At 46.0% G+C, this 20,836-nt stretch overlaps 1 protein-coding gene across 1 annotated transcript in view; it reads left to right on the forward strand.

Annotated features, from left to right (window-relative positions):
• LOC135512160 (slit homolog 1 protein-like) overlaps positions 1–20,836 on the forward strand; it is a 189,173-nt gene that overhangs the window by 151,506 nt on the left and 16,831 nt on the right. The window contains 10 exon segments of the mRNA XM_064933877.1: positions 5,736–5,868; positions 8,160–8,228; positions 8,313–8,384; positions 8,517–8,588; positions 14,782–14,853; positions 17,416–17,579; positions 17,782–17,906; positions 18,201–18,435; positions 18,549–18,642; positions 20,553–20,690. Coding sequence (XP_064789949.1) covers positions 5,736–5,868; positions 8,160–8,228; positions 8,313–8,384; positions 8,517–8,588; positions 14,782–14,853; positions 17,416–17,579; positions 17,782–17,906; positions 18,201–18,435; positions 18,549–18,642; positions 20,553–20,690 — 1,174 coding nt within the window.

Genomic DNA, 20,836 nt, shown 5'->3' on the forward strand with positions numbered 1-20,836 from the left:
TCAGCAGTACCTAGGCCTCTGATCGATGCACCTGACAAACACACACACAATCAGCAGTACCTAGGCTTCTGATCGATGCACCTGACAAACACACACAAACACACACACACACACTCAGCAGTACCTAGGATTCTGATCGATGCACCTGACAAACACACACACAATCAGCAGTACCTAGGCTTCTGATCGATGCACCTGACAAACACAAACAAACACACACACACTCAGCAGTACCTAGGCTTGTGATCGATGCACCTGACAAACACACACAAACACACACACACTTAGCAGTACCTAGGCTTCTGATCGATGCACCTGACAAACACAAACAAACACACACACACTCAGCAGTACCTAGGCTTGTGATCGATGCACCTGACAAACACACACAAACACACACACACTTAGCAGTACCTAGGCTTCTGATCGATGCACCTGACAAACACACACACACACACTCAGCAGTACCAAGGCTTCTGATCGATGCACCTGACAAACACACACACACTCAGCAGTACCTAGTCTTCTGATCGATGCACCTGACAAACACACACAAACACACACACGCTCAGCAGTACCAAGGCTTCTGATCGATGCACCTGACAAACACACACACGCTCAGCAGTACCTAGGCTTCTGATCGATGCACCTGACAAATACACACAAACTCAGCAGTACCTAGGCTTCTGATCGATGCACCTGACAAACACACACAAACACACACACGCTCAGCAGTACCAAGGCTTCTGATCGATGCACCTGACAAACACACACACGCTCAGCAGTACCTAGGCTTCTGATCGATGCACCTGACAAATACACACAAACTCAGCAGTACCTAGGCTTCTGATCGATGCACCTGACAAACACACACAAACACACACACACTCAGCAGTACCTAGTCTTCTGATCGATGCACCTGACAAACACACACAAACACACACACGCTCAGCAGTACCAAGGCTTCTGATCGATGCACCTGACAAACACACACACGCTCAGCAGTACCTAGGCTTCTGATCGATGCACCTGACAAATACACACAAACTCAGCAGTACCTAGGCTTCTGATCGATGCACCTGACAAACACACACAAACACACACACACTCAGCAGTACCTAGGCTTCTGATCGATGCACCTGACAAACACACACAAACACACACACACTTAGCAGTACCTAGGCTTCTGATCGATGCACCTGACAAACACACACACACACACTCAGCAGTACCAAGGCTTCTGATCGATGCACCTGACAAACACACACACACTCAGCAGTACCTAGTCTTCTGATCGATGCACCTGACAAACACACACAAACACACACACGCTCAGCAGTACCAAGGCTTCTGATCGATGCACCTGACAAACACACACACGCTCAGCAGTACCTAGGCTTCTGATCGATGCACCTGACAAATACACACAAACTCAGCAGTACCTAGGCTTCTGATCGATGCACCTGACAAACACACACAAACACACACACACTCAGCAGTACCTAGGCTTCTGATCGATGCACCTGACAAACACACACAAACACACACACACTCAGCAGTACCTAGTCTTCTGATCGATGCACCTGACAAACACACACAAACACACACACGCTCAGCAGTACCAAGGCTTCTGATCGATGCACCTGACAAACACACACACGCTCAGCAGTACCTAGGCTTCTGATCGATGCACCTGACAAATACACACAAACTCAGCAGTACCTAGGCTTCTGATCGATGCACCTGACAAACACACACAAACACACACACACTCAGCAGTATCTAGGCTTCTGATCGATGCACCTGACAAACACACACACACTCAGCAGTACCTATGCTTCTGATTGATGCACCTGACAAACACACACAAACACACACACACTCAGCAGTACCTAGGCTTCTGATCGATGCACCTGACAAACACACACAACCACACACACGCTCAGCAGTACCTAGGCTTCTGATCGATGCACCTGACAAACACACACAAACACACACACGCTCAGCAGTACCTAGGCTTCTGATTGATGCACCTGACAAACACACACAAACACACACACACTCAGCAGTACCTAGTCTTCTGATCGATGCACCTGACAAACACACACAAACACACACACACTCAGCAGTACCAAGGCTTCTGATCGATGCACCTGACAAACACACACACGCTCAGCAGTACCTAGGCTTCTGATCGATGCACCTGACAAATACACACAAACTCAGCAGTACCTAGGCTTCTGATCGATGCACATGACAAACACACACAAACACACACACACTCAGCAGTACCTAGGCTTCTGATCGATGCACCTGACAAACACACACAAACACACACACACACTCAGCAGTATCTAGGCTTCTGATCGATGCACCTGACAAACACACACACACTCAGCAGTACCTATGCTTCTGATTGATGCACCTGACAAACACACACAAACACACACACACTCAGCAGTACCTAGGCTTCTGATCGATGCACCTGACAAACACACACAAACACACACACGCTCAGCAGTACCTAGGCTTCTGATTGATGCACCTGACAAACACACACAAACACACACACACTCAGCAGTACCTAGGCTTCTGATCGATGCACCTGACAAACACACACAAACACACACACGCTCAGCAGTACCTAGGCTTCTGATCGATGTACCTGACAAACACACACAAACACACACACGCTCAGCAGTACCTAGGCTTCTGATCGATACACCTGACAAACACACACACACTCAGCAGTACCTAGGCTTCTGATCGATGCACCTGACAAACACACACACACTCAGCAGTACCTAGGCTTCTGATTGATGCACCTGACAAACACACACACACTCAGCAGTACCTAGGCTTCTGATCGATGCACCTGACAAACACACACAAACACACACACACACTCAGCAGTACCTAGGCTTCTGATCGATGCACCTGACAAACACACACAAACACACACACGCTCAGCAGTACCTAGGCTTCTGATTGATGCACCTGACAAACACACACAAACACACACACACTCAGCAGTACCTAGGCTTCTGATCGATGCACCTGACAAACACACACAAACACACACACGCTCAGCAGTACCTAGGCTTCTGATCGATGTACCTGACAAACACACACAAACACACACACGCTCAGCAGTACCTAGGCTTCTGATCGATACACCTGACAAACACACACACACTCAGCAGTACCTAGGCTTCTGATCGATGCACCTGACAAACACACACACACTCAGCAGTACCTAGGCTTCTGATTGATGCACCTGACAAACACACACACACTCAGCAGTACCTAGGCTTCTGATCGATGCACCTGACAAACACACACAAACACACACACACACTCAGCAGTACCTAGGCTTCTGATCGATGCACCTGACAAACACACACACACTCAGCAGTACCTAGGCTTGTGATCGATGCTGGCTGAGTGGTGGTATTGAGCTGTTGGCTGTATTGACCAGTGAATCTTCTTGCTGCTGAGAATTTATGCTCTGTCTTTGTCTCACCAGCTTTCCTCTGTTCTCAATTCAATTCAAGGGGCTTTATTGGCATGGGAAACATATGTTAACATTGCCAAAGCAAGTGAGGTAGATAATATACAAAAGTGAAATAAACAATTAAAATGAACAGTAAACATTTAACATACAGAAGTTCCAAAAGAATAAAGACATTACAAATGTCATTTTATGTATATATACAGTGTTGCAACGATGTACAAATGGTTAAAGTACAATAGTGAAAATAAATAAGCATAAATATGGGTTATATTTACAATATGGGTTATATTTATTTTTACTGGTTGACTTTTCTTGAGGCAACAGGTCACAAATCTTGCTGCTGTAATGGCACACTGTGGTATTTCACCCAGTAGATATGGGAGTTTATCAAAATCGAGTTTGTTTTTTCAAATTCTGTGTAATCTGAGTGAAATATGTGTCTTTATTATGGTCATACATTTGGCAGGAGGTTAGGAAGTACAGCTCAGTTTCCACCTCAATTGGTGGGCAGTGTGCACATAGCCTGTCTTCTCTTGAGAGCAAGTCTGCCTTTCTCAATGGCAACGCTTTGCTCACTGAGTCCGTACATAGTCAAAGCTTTCCTTAAGTTTGGGTCAGTCACAGTGGTCAGGTATTCTGCCACTGTGTACTCTCTGTTTAGGACCAAATAGCATTCTAGTTTGCTCTGTTTTTTTGTTAATTCTTTCCAATGTGTCAAGTAATTATATTTTTGTTTTCTCATGATTTGGTTGAGTTTAATTGTGCTGCTGTCCTGGGGCTCTGTGGGGTGTGTTTGTGAACAGAGCCCCAGGACCAGTTTGCTTAGGGGACTCTTCTCTCTATCTATCATCTATTTTCCTCTATTCTATCTATCATCTCTATTCCTCTATTCTATCTATCATCTCTATTCCTCTATTCTATCTATCATCTCTATTCCTCTATTCTATGTATAATCTCTATTCCTCTATTCTATCTATCATCTATATTCCTCTATTCTAACTATCATCTCTATTCCTCTATTCTAGCTATCATCTCTATTCCTCTATTCTATCTATCATCTCTATTCCTCTATTCTATCTATCATCTCTATTCCTCTATTCTATCTATCATCTCTATTTCTCTATTCTATCTATCATCTCTATTCCTCTATTCTATCTATCATCTCTATTCCTCTATTCTATCTATCATCTCTATTCCTCTAGTCTCTCTATGTATAATCTCTATTCCTCTACTCTCTCTATGTATAATCTCTTTTCCTCTACTTTCTCTCTCTATCATTTATTTTCCTCTAGTCTCTCTATCTGTCATCTCTTTTCCTCTCTCTTCGATATCACATTAGTCTGACTAGTGGATGCTCTCCTCTCCACATGTTCTCCTCATCTCTCACTCCTCAGTCTGTAATTATCCTGTGTTCTCTTTCTCTCCTTTAAATGCAGCTATGATGTTTTTCCCTTCTTTCACTACATCTGGGTCCATCTCTCAACCCCCTCGCTCCTGCCCGTCTTTATTCAATTCAAGGGGCTTTATTGGCATGGGAAACATATGTTAACATATGTATGCAAGTGAGGTAGATAATATACAAAAGTGAAATAAACAATACAAATTAACAGGTAACATTTAACATACAGAAGTTTCAAAAGAATAAAGAAATTACAAATGTCATTATGTATATATACAGTGTTACAACGATGTACAAATGGTTAATGTACAAAAGGGAAAATAAATAAGCATAAATATGGGTTGTATTTACAATGGTGTTTGTTCTTCACTGGTTGCCCTTTTTTTGTCTCTTTTGGTGAAAGGTATCTGTCTCTCACTCTCTCTCACTTTGTCTCTCACTCCCTCTCCCCCTCTTTACCTCCCCTTCCCCTCTTTACCTCCCCTCCCCCTCTTTACCTCCCCTTCCCCCGCATATCGCTCTTCCACACGCCTCTGTCCCTCTCTTTATATTTGGTATATGGTATATGTCTCTCCTTATCTCTTTCTCTATCTCCCTCCTTCTCTCCGCCCCTTTCCCACTCATATCTCTCTAGCTGTGTTCCTCGCCCAATCTGTTTTGTTCTTAGACTTTGCTAAATTGTTAGCGATAATTGTGTGTCTCTGTGTTTAAGTGTGTGACTCAAAGCCATTTGAATAATCAAAATCCCCTCCCTCACTGCCGCCTTCTCCCCCCTTCTCTCTCTCTCTCCCTCCCTCCCTCCTTCCCTCCCGCCCTCCCCAGGTGTAGAGGAGACAAGCTGTGTGCCCAAGCCTCAGTGTCCCAGTGAGTGTACTTGTCTGGAGACCGTGGTACGCTGCAGTAACAAACACCTCCGTACATTGCCCAAAGGCATCCCCAGAAACGTCACCGAGCTGTGAGTTCCTCTGCAGAACATCAAACATTTCAATTATAAAATGTTTGTGATGAAATCAGGTTTAACTTTATGGACATGAGCAGATTGTAGCATTGTAGTCAAGACAGAACGATAGAGACAGGCTTAAAGAGAGAGATGGACAGAAAGAGAGAGTTGGACAGAAAGAGAGATAGACAGAAAGAGAGAGATAAGCGGAAAGAGAGAGACAGAAAGAGAGAGATAGACAGAAAGAGAGAGATAGACAAAAAGAGAGAGATAGACAGAAAGATAGAGACAGGCAGAAAGAGAGAGATAGAGAGAGATGGACAGAAAGAGAGAGATGGACAGAAAGAGAGAGATGGACAGAAAGAGAGAGATATACAGAAAGAGAGTGATAGACAGAAAGATAGAGACAGGCAGAAAGAGAGAGATAGGCAGAAAGAGAGAGATACACAGAAAGAGAGAGATGGACAGAAAGAGAGAGATAGACAGAAAGAGAGAGACAGGCAGTAAGAGAGAGATAGACAGAAAGAGAGAGATAGGCAGAAATAGAGAGATACGCAGAAAGAGAGAGATGGACAGAAAGAGAGAGATAGACAGAAAGAGAGAGATAGACAGAAAGAGAGTGATAGGCAGAAAGAGAGAGATGGACAGAAAGAGAGAGATGGACAGAAAGAGAGAGATAGACAGAAAGAGAGAGATAAACAGAAAGAGAGTGATAGGCAGAAAGAGAGAGATGGACAGAAAGAGAGAGATAGACAGAAAGAGAGAGATAGACAGAAAGAGAGAGATAGACAGAAAGAGAGAGATAGACAGAAAGAGAGAGATGGACAGAAAGAGAGAGATGGACAGAAAGAGAGAGATAGACAGAAAGAGAGAGAGACAGAAAGAGAGTGATAGGCAGAAAGAGAGAGATGGACAGAAAGAGAGAGATGGACAGAAAGAGAGAGATAGACAGAAAGAGAGAGACAGAAAGAGAGGAACATGTTGTAGTTGTTCTCTCAGACATTCCTGTCTGCTCCCAGCGGCCCCCAGGCCTAACACTGATGTCACTCTCTCTATGAGTGGTCCCCAGCAGCAAGAGGACATTTTAATGAGAAAGTTTTGTTGGGGTGGGTCTGAACTTTCCTCCACTTCTCCACGGGGTACACACACACATACACACACACACACACACACACACACACACACACACACACACACACACACACACACACACACACATACATTGTCATTGTCGTAGCAGGTGTGACCAGGTGTCCCATGCTTTCATCTGAGAGTGTGCTGCTCCAACACTGTCATTAATGAAACTACTGTAACCCTTGCACACACACACACACACACACACACACACACACACACACACACACACACACACACACACACACACACACACACACACACACACACACACACACACACACACACACAGAGTCTTTAACCATCTAACGCTCCACCGTTATTACTCCATGCCCCCACCTCTCAACACTCACACACACTGTCATTACCCCATCACCTTCACCTTCGTGGGGGCCTCTTTGCCCTCAGGGCAACATAGAACAATAGCAGAAGATCTCAATGTTCCAGTAGAGATTTATGTGGGGGTGGGAGTGTGTCCATGGTAGTTACACTCTTTTCCCTTTGACAGCAGAGGGAGAGGAAGATAGTTAGAGAAGGGTGTGTGTGGAGGCAGGGGAGGGTGGAGGAGATATGTGTAGAGGGGTGTGGGTGAAGGAGTGGTGAGGGGGAGATAGGTAGAGAGGGGTGTGGGTGGAGGCAGGGTAGGGTGGAGGAGATATGTGTAGAGGGGTGTGGGTGGAGGAGCTTGGTATAGAGGGGTGTGGGTGGAGGGCAGGGGAGGGTGGAGGAGATAGGTGTAAAGGGGTGTGGGTGGACGGCAGGGTGGAGGAGATAGGTGTAGAGGGGTGTGGGTGGACGGCAGGGGAGGGTGTAGGAGATAGGTGTAGAGGGGTGTGGGTGGACGGCAGGGGAGGGGAGGGGAGGGTGGAAGAGATAGGTAGAGAGGGGTGTGGGTGGAGGCAGGGTGGAGGGCAGGGTGGAGGAGATAGGTAGAGAGGGGTGTGGGTGGAGGCAGGGTGGAGGAGATAGGTAGAGAGGGGTGTGGGTGGAGGCAGGGTGGAGGAGATAGGTAGAGAGGGGTGTGGGTTGAGGCAGGGTGGAGGAGATAGGTAGAGAGGGGTGTGGGTGGAGGCAGGGCAGGTTGGAGGAGATAGGTAGAGAGGGGTGTGGGTGGAGTCAGGGTGGAGGAGATAGGTAGAGATATTACATGCTGAATATCTGTCTCTACACAGGTATCTCGACGGGAACCAGTTCAGCGTGGTGCCAAAGGAACTGTCTACCTTCAAATACCTCCAGTTAGTGTGAGTGTCTTCCTGACCTGCCTTTATATTTACCTGCTGTTATTTGTCAGTGTGTAATTTAACAGTGTGTTCTGTCTCTTCCAGAGACCTGAGTAACAACAAGATCAACTCTCTAACCAACTCTTCATTCTCCAACATGAGTCAGCTCACCACACTGTAAGCACTGATCAGTCCACCTGTCCACTATGAGAGTACTGAACACACAATCACAACTCTCTGCTTTTCCAGGATCTGTTTTAACATGAGGGATTGATGACACGGTATAATCCCTGTTTCTTGTCATTCCAGGATCCTGAGTTACAACTCTCTGCGCTGCATCCCCAGTCTGGCCTTTGGTGGACTACGTTCCCTTCGACTACTGTGAGCACCTTCTCCTATCCCATCTCTGTGTGCATGCCTGTGGGGGGGGGGGTTGTGTTTTTGTACGTGTGTCTATGTGTGCATGCCTGTGGGGAGGGGGGTTGTGTTTTTGTACGTGTGTCTCTGTGTGCATGCCTGTGGGGGGGGTTGTGTTTTTGTACGTGTGTCTCTGTGTGCATGCCTGTGGGGGGGTTGTGTTTTTGTACGTGTGTCTATGTGTGCATGCCTGTGGGGGTTGTGTTTTTGTACGTGTGTCTATGTGTGCATGCCTGTGGGGGGGTTGTGTTTTTGTACGTGTGTCTATGTGTGCATGCCTGTGGGGGGTTGTGTTTTTGTACGTGTGTCTATGTGTGCATGCCTGTGGGGGGGGGGTTGTGTTTTTGTACGTGTGTCTATGTGTGCATGCCTGGGGGGGGGGGGGGCGGGGTTGTGTTTTTGTACGTGTGTCTATGTGTGCATGCCTGCGGGGGGTTGTGTTTTTGTGCATGTGTCTATGTGTGCATGCCTGTGGGGGGGGTTGTGTTTTTGTACGTGTGTCTATGTGTGCATGCCTGTGGGGGGGGGGTTGTGTTTTTGTACGTGTGTCTATGTGTGCATGCCTGGGGGGGGGGGGTCAGACTGATGATGTTTCACTAATGGTAGTAAACTTTGGATCAGCGCGTCTGCATACATTTTGCCTAAGTGACTGTACATGGAATGGACTGAGGGATGATGCAAGTCTGCTCTGCTGCCAATGACACAGTCACTCCTATACTCCAACTGTAATTGAAACAGCAACGTTATGGGAGAGAGAGACAAAGGAGAGACCTAGCCAAAATATGTCTGGCCCGATGGATAGAGGGAGAGAAGTGAGGGAGGGAGAGAGAGATGTGGGGTGAGAGAGAGAAAGGGAGAGATGGGAAACAGTGAAGCCTAGGCCAAGTTGTCACTGTTCCTCTCTATCAATTTGGGGAAACTAAAAAGCCATCTGCTGTGTACAACGGCTCAATGGAGAGAGAGAGAGAGAGAGAGAGAGAGAGAGAGAGAGAGAGAGAGAGAGAGAGAGAGAGAGAGAGAGAGAGAGAGAGTGTCAGCCAGAGACAGATGGAGAGGTTCTTATTATGGGCTGTATGCAATGGAGTGTGTGAGCTTGAATCTTATTTACAACACGAGACTTAACCCTGTTAGCCCTTTTAGCTAAAGCTAACGCAAGTCTTCAAGCCTCAAGTCAAGGTTACATATCAGGGAGCTAACACAAGTCTTCAAGCCTCAAGTCAAGGTTACATATCAGGGAGCTAACACAAGTCTTCAAGCCTCAAGTCAAGGTTACATATCAGGGAGCTAACACAAGTCTTCAAGCCTCAAGTCAAGGTTACATATCAGGGAGCTAACACAAGTCTTCAAGCCTCAAGTCAAGGTTACATATCAGGGAGCTAACGCAAGTCTTCAAGCCTCAAGTCAAGGTTACATAACAGGGAGCTAACACAAGTCTTCAAGCCTCAAGTCAAGGTTACATATCAGGGAGCTAACACAAGTCTTCAAGCCTCAAGTCAAGGTTACATATCAGGGAGCTAACACAAGTCTTCAAGCCTCAAGTCAAGGTTACATATCAGGGAGCTAACACAAGTCTTCAAGCCTCAAGTCAAGGTTACATATCAGGGAGCTAACACGAGTCTTCAAGCCTCAAGTCAAGGTTACATATCAGGGAGCTAACACAAGTCTTCAAGCCTCAAGTCAAGGTTACATATCAGGGAGCTAACACAAGTCTTCAAGCCTCAAGTCAAGGTTACATATCAGGGAGCTAACACAAGTCTTCAAGCCTCAAGTCAAGGTTACATATCAGGGAGCTAACACAAGTCTTCAAGCCTCAAGTCAAGGTTACATATCAGGGAGCTAACGCAAGTCTTCAAGCCTCAAGTCAAGGTTACATATCAAGGAGCTAACGCAAGTCTTCAAGCCTCAAGTCAAGGTTACATATCAGGGAGCTAACGCAAGTCTTCAAGCCTCAAGTCAAGGTTACATATCAGGGAGCTAACACAAGTCTTCAAGCCTCAAGTCAAGGTTACATATCAGGGAGCTAACACAAGTCTTCAAGCCTCAAGTCAAGGTTACATATCAGGGAGCTAACACAAGTCTTCAAGCCTCAAGTCAAGGTTACATATCAGGGAGCTAACGCAAGTCTTCAAGCCTCAAGTCAAGGTTACATATCAGGGAGCTAACACAAGTCTTCAAGCCTCAAGTCAAGGTTACATATCAGGGAGCTAACACAAGTCTTCAAGCCTCAAGTCAAGGTTACATATCAGGGAGCTAACGTAAGTCTTCAAGCCTCAAGTCAAGGTTATATATCAGGGAGCTAACGCAAGTCTTCAAGCCTCAAGTCAAGGTTACATATCAGGGAGCTAACACAAGTCTTCAAGCCTCAAGTCAAGGTTACATATTAGGGAGCTAACACAAGTCTTCAAGCCTCAAGTCAAGGTTACATATCAGGGAGCTAACACAAGTCTTCAAGCCTCAAGTCAAGGTTACATATCAGGGAGCTAACGCAAGTCTTCAAGCCTCAAGTCAAGGTTACATATCAGGGAGCTAACACAAGTCTTCAAGCCTCAAGTCAAGGTTACATATCAGGGAGCTAACACAAGTCTTCAAGCCTCAAGTCAAGGTTACTTATCAGGGAGCTAACACAAGTCTTCAAGCCTCAAGTCAAGGTTACATATCAGGGAGCTAACACAAGTCTTCAAGCCTCAAGTCAAGGTTACATATCAGGGAGCTAACACAAGTCTTCAAGCCTCAAGTCAAGGTTACATATCAGGAAGCTAACACAAGTATTCAAGCCTCAAGTCAAGGTTACATATCAGGGAGCTAACACAAGTCTTCAAGCCTCAAGTCAAGGTTACTTATCAGGGAGCTAACGCAAGTCTTCAAGCCTCAAGTCAAGGTTACATATCAGGGAGCTAACACAAGTCTTCAAGCCTCAAGTCAAGGTTACTTATCATGCAAATGCAGTTCAGCAGCAGACTTGTCAGACTTCCAAGTGTTTTACCAGGCAGTCTTTCACTGCTTACAACAAAGAACTACACAAAGCTGCTTTTTACTGCAAAATAAGAGTCAGCCTCCATGATCATTAGGAAACACAAAGCCTTGGTCCTGTTTTTACCAGCAGAATCAGGGTGCAGCTGAATGATCATTAGTTCATACTGTATTTCAGCTCCCAGCCGCTGGCTTTGATCTTAATGAAGCTATATGACCGTGACTCCTGGTACATTTCACTCACGCGCCATATAAGTCTGCTTCATTTGTAACTTATACCCTATGTCAGTATGCAGACACCCCCTCACACACACATGAACACACACACTCTCTGTCTAGGACCACCCTATTGTCTCAGTTGAACAGGAGTCAGAAATGAAACAGAAAACTTTGATGTCTTTACTGCTGGTCTGATCAATCAAATCCCTCCTATAAAATGTCAATTGGTACCTGGCTCTTTCTTTTCTGAAAGGGAGGAGGGATAGAGAGGCTGAGACAGAAAGTGTCTCAGGCCAGACGTTTAATAGTTTTAACTGTAAGACTCTAAAAGGGGTTCAGAGTTCAAAGTTGGCAGGTTTTAGTGTCCCCTTCACAGAAAGCACACTGAGGTGCCAAAAGTTTCATTATAACACACACACACACACCCCCCTTCAGCTTTACAGACTAGTAAAGACATTTAGGAATCATTAGTGCACGCAGCTTCAAACAGGCTAAGGGTCTGGGTCTGGCATGGATGTGGTTTGGGGTGTGTGTGTGTGTGTGTGTGTGTGTGTGTGTGTGTGTGTGTGTGTGTGTGTGTGTGTGTGTGTGTGTGTGTGTGTGTGTGTGTGTGTGTGTGTGTGTGTGTGTGTGTGTGTGTGTGTGTGTGTGTGTGCGTGCGCGCGAATGTGTGTGTGTGCGTATATGCGTGTGTATGCGTGTGTGTCTGTGCCTGTGTATGATGTTTATTGTGGTTTTGGATAAGGATTAATAAGCTGCTAATTGGCCTGCTGGGTATTGTGTGTGTGTGTGTGTGTGTGTTTGTGTGTGTGTGTGTGCGTGCGTGCGTGCGTGCGCGCGTGTGTGTGTGTTGGGTATTAGGTATTAGGTGTAAAGGGAGTGGGTCAAGACAGCGCCAGGGTTTGGCCAAGAAGTGTGGGGTGAGAAAGAAAAATTGAGAGAAAAAGAAAGAGAGATTTCAAAACTGAGGTAAAGGAAGAGACATGAAAAAGGGAGGCCAGGAGAGCAGTGTGCCGGTGTGTTAGTAAAGATCATGTTTCTGTATCAGAGACTCCCTGGCTCCTCTCATCTCTCTCTACCTCTCTGAGACAGTGCTACTGGCCAACTGCCCACTGCAAATCTTTCTCCCTCACCCCTAACCCCCTGCCTTGGTAAGGGGTATTCAGTCAGCCGGGGCTATAGCATATGAGGGTTAGAGTGGATACATTAAAGGAGTGTACAGAGCTAAATAGGGGTTAGTACAGTACATGTTCTATCTAAATCTGACCATGTTTCTCACAACAGGAAAATAATCCCATAGAAACAGGAAATGTGAATTATTATGTGGATTGTAATTAATGAACACTTTTGTAGGGGTTGATACATTTTTGGGATACATCAAGTCTGCCACTTTAAAGTGGAAATGACAAACTTTAGAAGTCTTTTAAAAACTAGAATACCTAACAATTTGTATTTTATGCCGCGCAGGAAAATGTGCTTCAACAATAGTGATCAAATTAAGATAGCACCTCTGTACTGAACAGGAAGGTATAGTAATAGTTTGGTCAGTAGCCCAGGGTTTTAGAAGTAGGTATCTGGGCTTCAGCCAAAGGGACTGGGACTGTTGCTAATGTCCTGACAAAATAGTACAGCCATATTATTTTACTGCCATTAAAGCCCTGTGTTTACTGCCGTTAAAGCCCTGTGTTTACTGCCATTAAAGCCCTGTGTTTACTGCCATTAAAGCCCAGTGTTTACTGCCATTAAAGCCCTGTGTTTACTGCCATTAAAGCCCTGTGTTTACTGCCATTAAGCCTTTGATTTGACATCTATCGGTTAGCGCAGTGGCTCGTCACCCAATCATTGAAGGACGAGGAGAGGAAGCAGCACTGGCACTGGGACTCTGACAGACCCCTTCTCCCCCTCACCTCACCCCACTCCAGGCAGCAAATCAAAATCAAATCAAAGTTTATTGGGCGAGTACATAGATTTGCAGATGTTATCGCAGGTGCAGCGAAATGCTATTACTGCACTGTTTCTAACAGTAATATCTAACAATAAAAATAAATAGAAATACACACATAATCCAGAAAAAAAAAAATAGAAGTTATATAGGATGAGCCATGACTAGAATACATTATATATCCTGAGTGTACAAAACATTATGAACACCTGCTCTTTCCATGACATAGACTGACCAGATGAATCCAGGTGAAACCTATGATCCCTTATTTATGTAACTTGTTAATTCCACTACAACTCAATATTAGGAAGCTATTCTTAACGTTTTGTGCACTCAGTGTACATATAAAGTGGGTAAAACAGTATGTAAACATTATTAAAGTGACCAGTGTTCAACTCTATGTACATAGGGCAGCAGGCTCTCAGGTGCAGGGTGAGTACCGGGTGGTAGCCGGCTACAACAGTCACTAAGAACTGTTCAGAAGTCCTAACTCCCCCTTCACTCACTCACAGACCCCCCTCATCGACCCTCATTGCCCCCTTTTAGCTGTCAGAACCCTACCACCCTGTCTGGTAATCTCAGCCTAGGCACTCTGCTCTGTACTCAGTTCAGTAACCCAACACCAGCCACTCTGGATTCCACTGCAGCCCTATGTCTGTCTCTGCCAGCCAGCCCTGAGCCCCACATAGCAGACATAGAGCCAGCCTTTCCCCTGCCCAGACCTGCTGCAGAGAAACAGACAGTAAAGCTGCAGTCATTAGAGTGAGAAGTGTAGCTAACTGATTCACACGGGAGCTCTCTCCATGCACTCCTCTTTCCCTGTAGACCTCAGGGTCTCTGCAACTGTAATTCTAACATAACGACCCTGCATTGTCTGGCTACAGAAACTTCTGAACAAATCTCGACACAGTCGACTTTATCAAAATGTGATCTGACATTTAGGCTGTTTGAACAGAACGGTGTGAGCATATCTAGATGATCATTGTTGAATCCTAATCACCTCCCACTCTGTCTGTCGTCTCTAAGGTCTCTCCATGGCAACGAGATCTCCGAGCTTCCTGACGGCATCTTCAGTGACGTGGCCTCTCTGTCTCACCTGTGAGTACACACACGCACCGGAGCATGCCCAAAACACTCAAACAGACACACATGCATACACCTTTCACACACACGAAGAAGTACACGAACAAATATTCATCATACACACTCTTCTAAAGCAACACCAGTATCAATAAAACATATCACATATAAACAGAAGGATCTTGTTTGTTACCATCTGCTTGCCCCTACTGTACCACCCACTTTCTGAAGACTAGCTACACACACTTACCCACACACTTACCCACTCACACTCACACTCACACACACACACACACACACACACACACACACACACACACACACACACACACACACACACACACACACACACACACACACACACACACACACACTTACGCACACACACACACACACACACATTTACACACTTACGCACACACACACTTACGCATTTACACACACACACACACACTTATGCACTTACATGCACACTTACACACACAAACTTACGCATACACACACACACACAGAGGTGGTCTGAGCTGGTAGTGTGTGTGTCAGGGGGATGGTAGTCCGTCACTAGAGCTGTTTGTTGGGCTTTACATCCGCTGAACTCCCCTGGTCAGCCACAGAGCTGCAGTGATGCTACACACTCCTCCACTGTGACGTCACCGAAACAAACACACACCGTGTAGGTTCCATAACATTCTTCGCAGTCTGTGGGCTTTGTAGGGAGGTGTGTGTGTGTGTGTGTGTGTGTGTGTGTGTGTGTGTGTGTGTGTGTGTGTGTGTGTGTGTGTGTGTGTGTGTGTGTGTGTGTGTGTGTGTGTGTGTGTGTGTGTGTGGTAGCATTCGTGTGTGGTTGTACGTAACTTTGGGAGGTTGAAGCAGGTCTTTACTCCCAGTGGGGTCCAGGTTGTCTGTCATGTCAAAGCCATCAGCTGTAAATCAATAGGTCTATCCATGTCAGGAGCACAGAGGGCAAGGAAGGAGAGACGGATGGAGAAGAAGAGAGAGGGATGGGAGAAGAGGAAATAAGATGACAGAAGAGATGTGATGTGAAGAGAAGGAGAGAGGGATGGGAGAAGAGGAAATAAAATGACAGAAGAGATGTGATGTGAAGAGAAGGAGAGAGGGATGGGAGAAGAGGAAATAAGATGACAGAAGAGGGTGCTGTGAAGAGAAGGAGAGAGGGATGGGAGAAGAGGAAATAAGATGACAGAAGAGAGTGTTGTGAAGAGAAGGAGAGAGGGATGGGAGAAGAGGAAATAAGATGACAGAAGAGAGTGTTGTGAAGAGAAGGAGAGAGGGATGGGAGAAGAGGAAATAAGATGACAGAAGAGAGTGTTGTGACAGAAGAGAGTGCTGTGAAGAGAAGGAGAGAGGGATGGGAGAAGAGGAAATAAGATGACAGAAGAGATGTGATGTGAAGAGAAGGTGAGAGGGATGGGAGAAGAGGAAATAAGATGACAGAAGAGAGTGTTGTGAAGAGAAGGAGAGAGGGATGGGAGAAGAGGAAATAAGATGACAGAAGAGAGTGTTGTGACAGAAGAGAGTGCTGTGAAGAGAAGGAGAGAGGGATGGGAGAAGAGGAAATAAGATGACAGAAGAGATGTGATGTGAAGAGAAGGAGAGAGGGATGGGAGGGGTATACAAGGGAGGAAAGAAGAAGAAAGGGTAGAGAGAGGAGAGATATTGCAGGGAGGTAAAGAGAGAAAGATCTAGAGAAGCTTGTGGGGGTTCCTTGTCTTTGTCTATCATTGATCCACAGTCAAGTGCCTTTCATGTTAGCAGATGTCAGATATCAGCTATTGGACTGGCTTGAAACACGAGCCTGTGGTTCTGGGTAATGGAGCAGCATCGACCAGGCAGTTTGTGTGACTGTGCGTCACTGTGCCTGCATGCATGTTTTTTCACAGCATTGATTCAGAAGTAGCCATGACTAGTTGTGTTAAGTTCCCTTTTAGCAACTCAATAACTCCTCCTTTGTCTACACTTTGTATCAACAATTCAACGACATTTGTTCTCCTTTCTCTACTTTCAAATGCCCCCCCAAGTATGTCAAATAACTTATCCAACAGCAATGTAATCAGAGATAGCATTCTGCAAACCTTTCAAGAAGCAGAGGCATAGCGTGTTGGTCCTTTCTAGAAGAGAGAGACTAAGGGGAATTTTCTGACCAGCCTGACTGACAGCCTGAATAGCCAACATCTGACCTTTTCCCGTAACTAACCCTAAACTTAACATCTATAACTGACCTTCACCTTACCCTAACAGTAACCAAACCCCTAACTTTAACCCTAAACCTAAGCATACCCTTAACCTAATTTTAACCAATTTGAAAATTAAGTATGGTTTCTTTTTCTAGAAGTACTGTGCCTTAACAGTTGAGAATGTAGTTCTTTGTGTTATCTGAAGGACAGGAGAGACACCTGCTGGTCAGATAGTGCCACTACATCTATTGAACCTCAGCCTTCATGAGACTCTGAGACTCATCCTTATTTCTGCCATGTTTAAATGATTGATTAATTCCTCGAGGTGATTGATACCAACCCTCTGACTGTCCCTGACCCTTAACCTCTGACCCCTTTATCTCAGGGCAATTGGTGCTAACCCTCTGTACTGTGACTGCCGTCTACGCTGGCTGTCTGATTGGGTGAAGACGGGATACAAGGAGCCTGGCATCGCCCGCTGTGCCGGACCGACGGGCATGGAGGGCAAGCTGCTGCTCACCACCCCTGCCAAGAAGTTTGAGTGCCACGGTGAGATGGATTCATTCATTTAGTTTAATAAGAAACCAGAGGTGCTGTTAGCTGTTAGCTGTTCTCTCAAAAAACTAGCATATTTTTCACCAGTCCATGTCTCATGCTAATTCTTGTGTAGATCCAGCTGTACTGTATACTTCAAAACTACATGAACTGGAAAGGTAAGCATCATGCAAAGTAATACAATGTGTGTGTGTAGGTGAGGTGGACAGTGGCGTCCTGGCCAAGTGTAGCCCGTGCCTGTCCAGTCCGTGTGTCAACCAGGGGATCTGTCACAGTGATCTGGTGGAGATGTACAGGTGCATCTGTCCTCCTGGATTCAAGGTGAGAGGTCACATTAACACTTTAACCTGCATGCTTCTGTTCCAGCCCCCCGCTAACACTTACTTATCGTCTGTGTGGCTGTTGATATTTGTGGCCACTTTTAAAGCCTGTTTTCAGGATGTGGCAGGACTTTATTCCAGCCCAACACACCTGACTCAATTCATGAACATTCATTAACTTGAAATACATTGACAGACATTCACTTGACGCGTGTAATCAGTTTGTTCACAGATACTGTCACTCTCTGGAAGCATAGTTGGCTGGTGGACATCGCTCTTTTCTGTTTGTCTGCAGGGTAGGAACTGTGAGACTGCTCTGAACGTCTGTGTCAGTAACCCCTGTGCCAATGGGGGCACCTGCCAACTAAACGAGGAGGAGGAGGCATACAGCTGTGCCTGTCCCCTTGGATTTGAAGGTCCTACCTGCCAGACCAACATGGATGACTGTGAAGATAACGACTGTGAAAACGGAGCTAACTGTGTAGATGGTGTCAACAACTATACCTGCCTCTGTCCTCCTTACTACACCGGTAACACATTTACATATTCCACTAGACCAGCCTATCACAGTTGAGTGGGCCTATTATGGTTCACTTTTCCATCCTTTGCTATGTAAATGTAATGTATCTCTCTCTCTCTCCAGGGGAGATGTGTGAGGAGATGGAGGATGTGTGTGCTCCAGGTGTCAGTCCGTGTCAACACCAGTCTACCTGTCTCATCAGCTCTACTGGACCTCAGTGAGTACACAATGTCAACCTGTGTGTGTGTGTGTGTGTGTGTGTGTGTGTGTGTGTGTGTGTGTGTGTGTGTGTGTGTGTGTGTGTGTGTGTGTGTGTGTGTGTGTGTGTGTGTGTGTGTGTGTGTGTGTGTGTGTGTGTGCGTGGCTTGAAGATGTTAAATCAAATCAAATCAAATTTTATTTGTCACATACACATGGTTAGCAGATGTTAATGCGAGTGTAGCGAAATGCTTGTGCTTCTAGTTCCGACAATGCAGTAATAACCAACAAGTAATCTAACTAACAATTCCTAAACTACTGTCTTATACACAGTGTAAGGGGATAAAGAATATGTACATAAGGATATATGAATGAGTGATGGTACAGAGCAGCATAGGCAAGATACAGTAGATGGTATCGAGTACAGTATATACATGTGAGATGAGTATGTAAACAAAGTGGCATAGTTAAAGTGGCTAGTGATACATGTATTACATAAGGATGCAGTCGATGATAGAGTACAGTATATACGTATGCATATGAGATGAATAATGCAGGGTAAGTAACATTATATAAGGTAGCATTGTTTAAAGTGGCTAGTGATATATTTACATCATTTCCCATCAATTCCCATTATTAAAGTGGCTGGAGTTGAGTCAGTGTCAGTGTGTTGGCAGCAGCCACTCAATGTTAGTGGTGGCTGTTTAACAGTCTGATGGCCTTGAGATAGAAGTTGTTTTTCAGTCTCTCGGTCCCAGCTTTGATGCACCTGTACTGACCTCGCCTTCTGGATGATAGCGGGGTGAACAGGCAGTGGCTCGGGTGGTTGATGTCCTTGATGATCTTTATGGCCTTCCTGTAACATCGTGTGGTGTAGGTGTCCTGGAGGGCAGGTAGTTTGCCCCCGGTGATGCGTTGTGCAGACCTCACTACCCTCTGGAGAGCCTTACGGTTGAGGGCGGAGCAGTTGCCGTACCAGGCGGTGATACAGCCCGACAGGATGCTCTCGATTGTGCATCTGTAGAAGTTTGTGAGTGCTTTTGGTGACAAGCCAAATTTCTTCAGCCTCCTGAGGTTGAAGAGGCGCTGCTGCGCCTTCTTCACGATGCTGTCTGTGTGAGTGGACCAATTCAGTTTGTCTGTGATGTGTATGCCGAGGAACTTAAAACTTGCTACTCTCTCCACTACTGTTCCATCGATGTGGATAGGGGCGTGTTCCCTCTGCTGTTTCCTGAAATCCACAATCATCTCCTTAGTTTTGTTGACGTTGAGTGTGAGGTTATTTTCCTGACACCACACTCCGAGGGCCCTCACCTCCTCCCTGTAGGCCGTCTCGTCGTTGTTGGTAATCAAGCCTACCACTGTTGTGTCATCCACAAACTTGATGATTGAGTTGGAGGCGTGCGTGGCCACGCAGTCGTAGGTGAACAGGGAGTACAGGAGAGGGCTCAGAACGCACCCTTGTGGGGCCCCAGTGTTGAGGATCAGCGGGGAGGAGATGTTGTTACCTACCCTCACCACCTGGGGGCGGCCCGTCAGGAAGTCCAGTACCCAGTTGCACAGGGCGGGGTCGAGACCCAGGGTCTCGAGCTTGATGACGAGCTTGGAGGGTACTATGGTGTTGAATGCCGAGCTGTAGTCGATGAACAGCATTCTCACCTAGGTATTCCTCTTGTCCAGATGGGTTAGGGCAGTGTGCAGTGTGGTTGAGATTGCATCGTCTGTGGACCTATTTGGGCGGTAAGCAAATTGGAGTGGGTCTAGGGTGTCAGGTAAGGTGGAGGTGATATGGTCCTTGACTAGTCTCTCAAAGCACTTGTGTGTGTGTGTGTGTGTGTCTATGTGTGTGTGTGTGTGTGTGTGTGTGGTACCCAGACTTAGGATTTAGCTCAGTGGGCTAACGCTCACATTTGTGTGTGTGTGTTGCAGGTGTGTGTGTTCTCCGGGCTACGTTGGTGATGACTGCAGTGTGGACTATGATGACTGTGAGGAGAATCGCTGTCAGAACGGAGCTCAGTGTGTCGATCAACTCAACGCATACTCCTGCTCCTGCCCCGACGGCTACAGGTGAACTACTCACACACCTTAGAACTCACACACCTTAGAACTCACACACACCTTAGAACTCACACACACCTTAGAACTCACACACACCTTAGAACTCACACACACCTTAGAACTCACACACACCTTAGAACTCACACACCTTAGAA

Source organism: Oncorhynchus masou, chromosome 24 (genome assembly GCF_036934945.1).
Source record: "Oncorhynchus masou masou isolate Uvic2021 chromosome 24, UVic_Omas_1.1, whole genome shotgun sequence".
Lineage (NCBI taxonomy): Eukaryota > Metazoa > Chordata > Actinopteri > Salmoniformes > Salmonidae > Oncorhynchus > Oncorhynchus masou.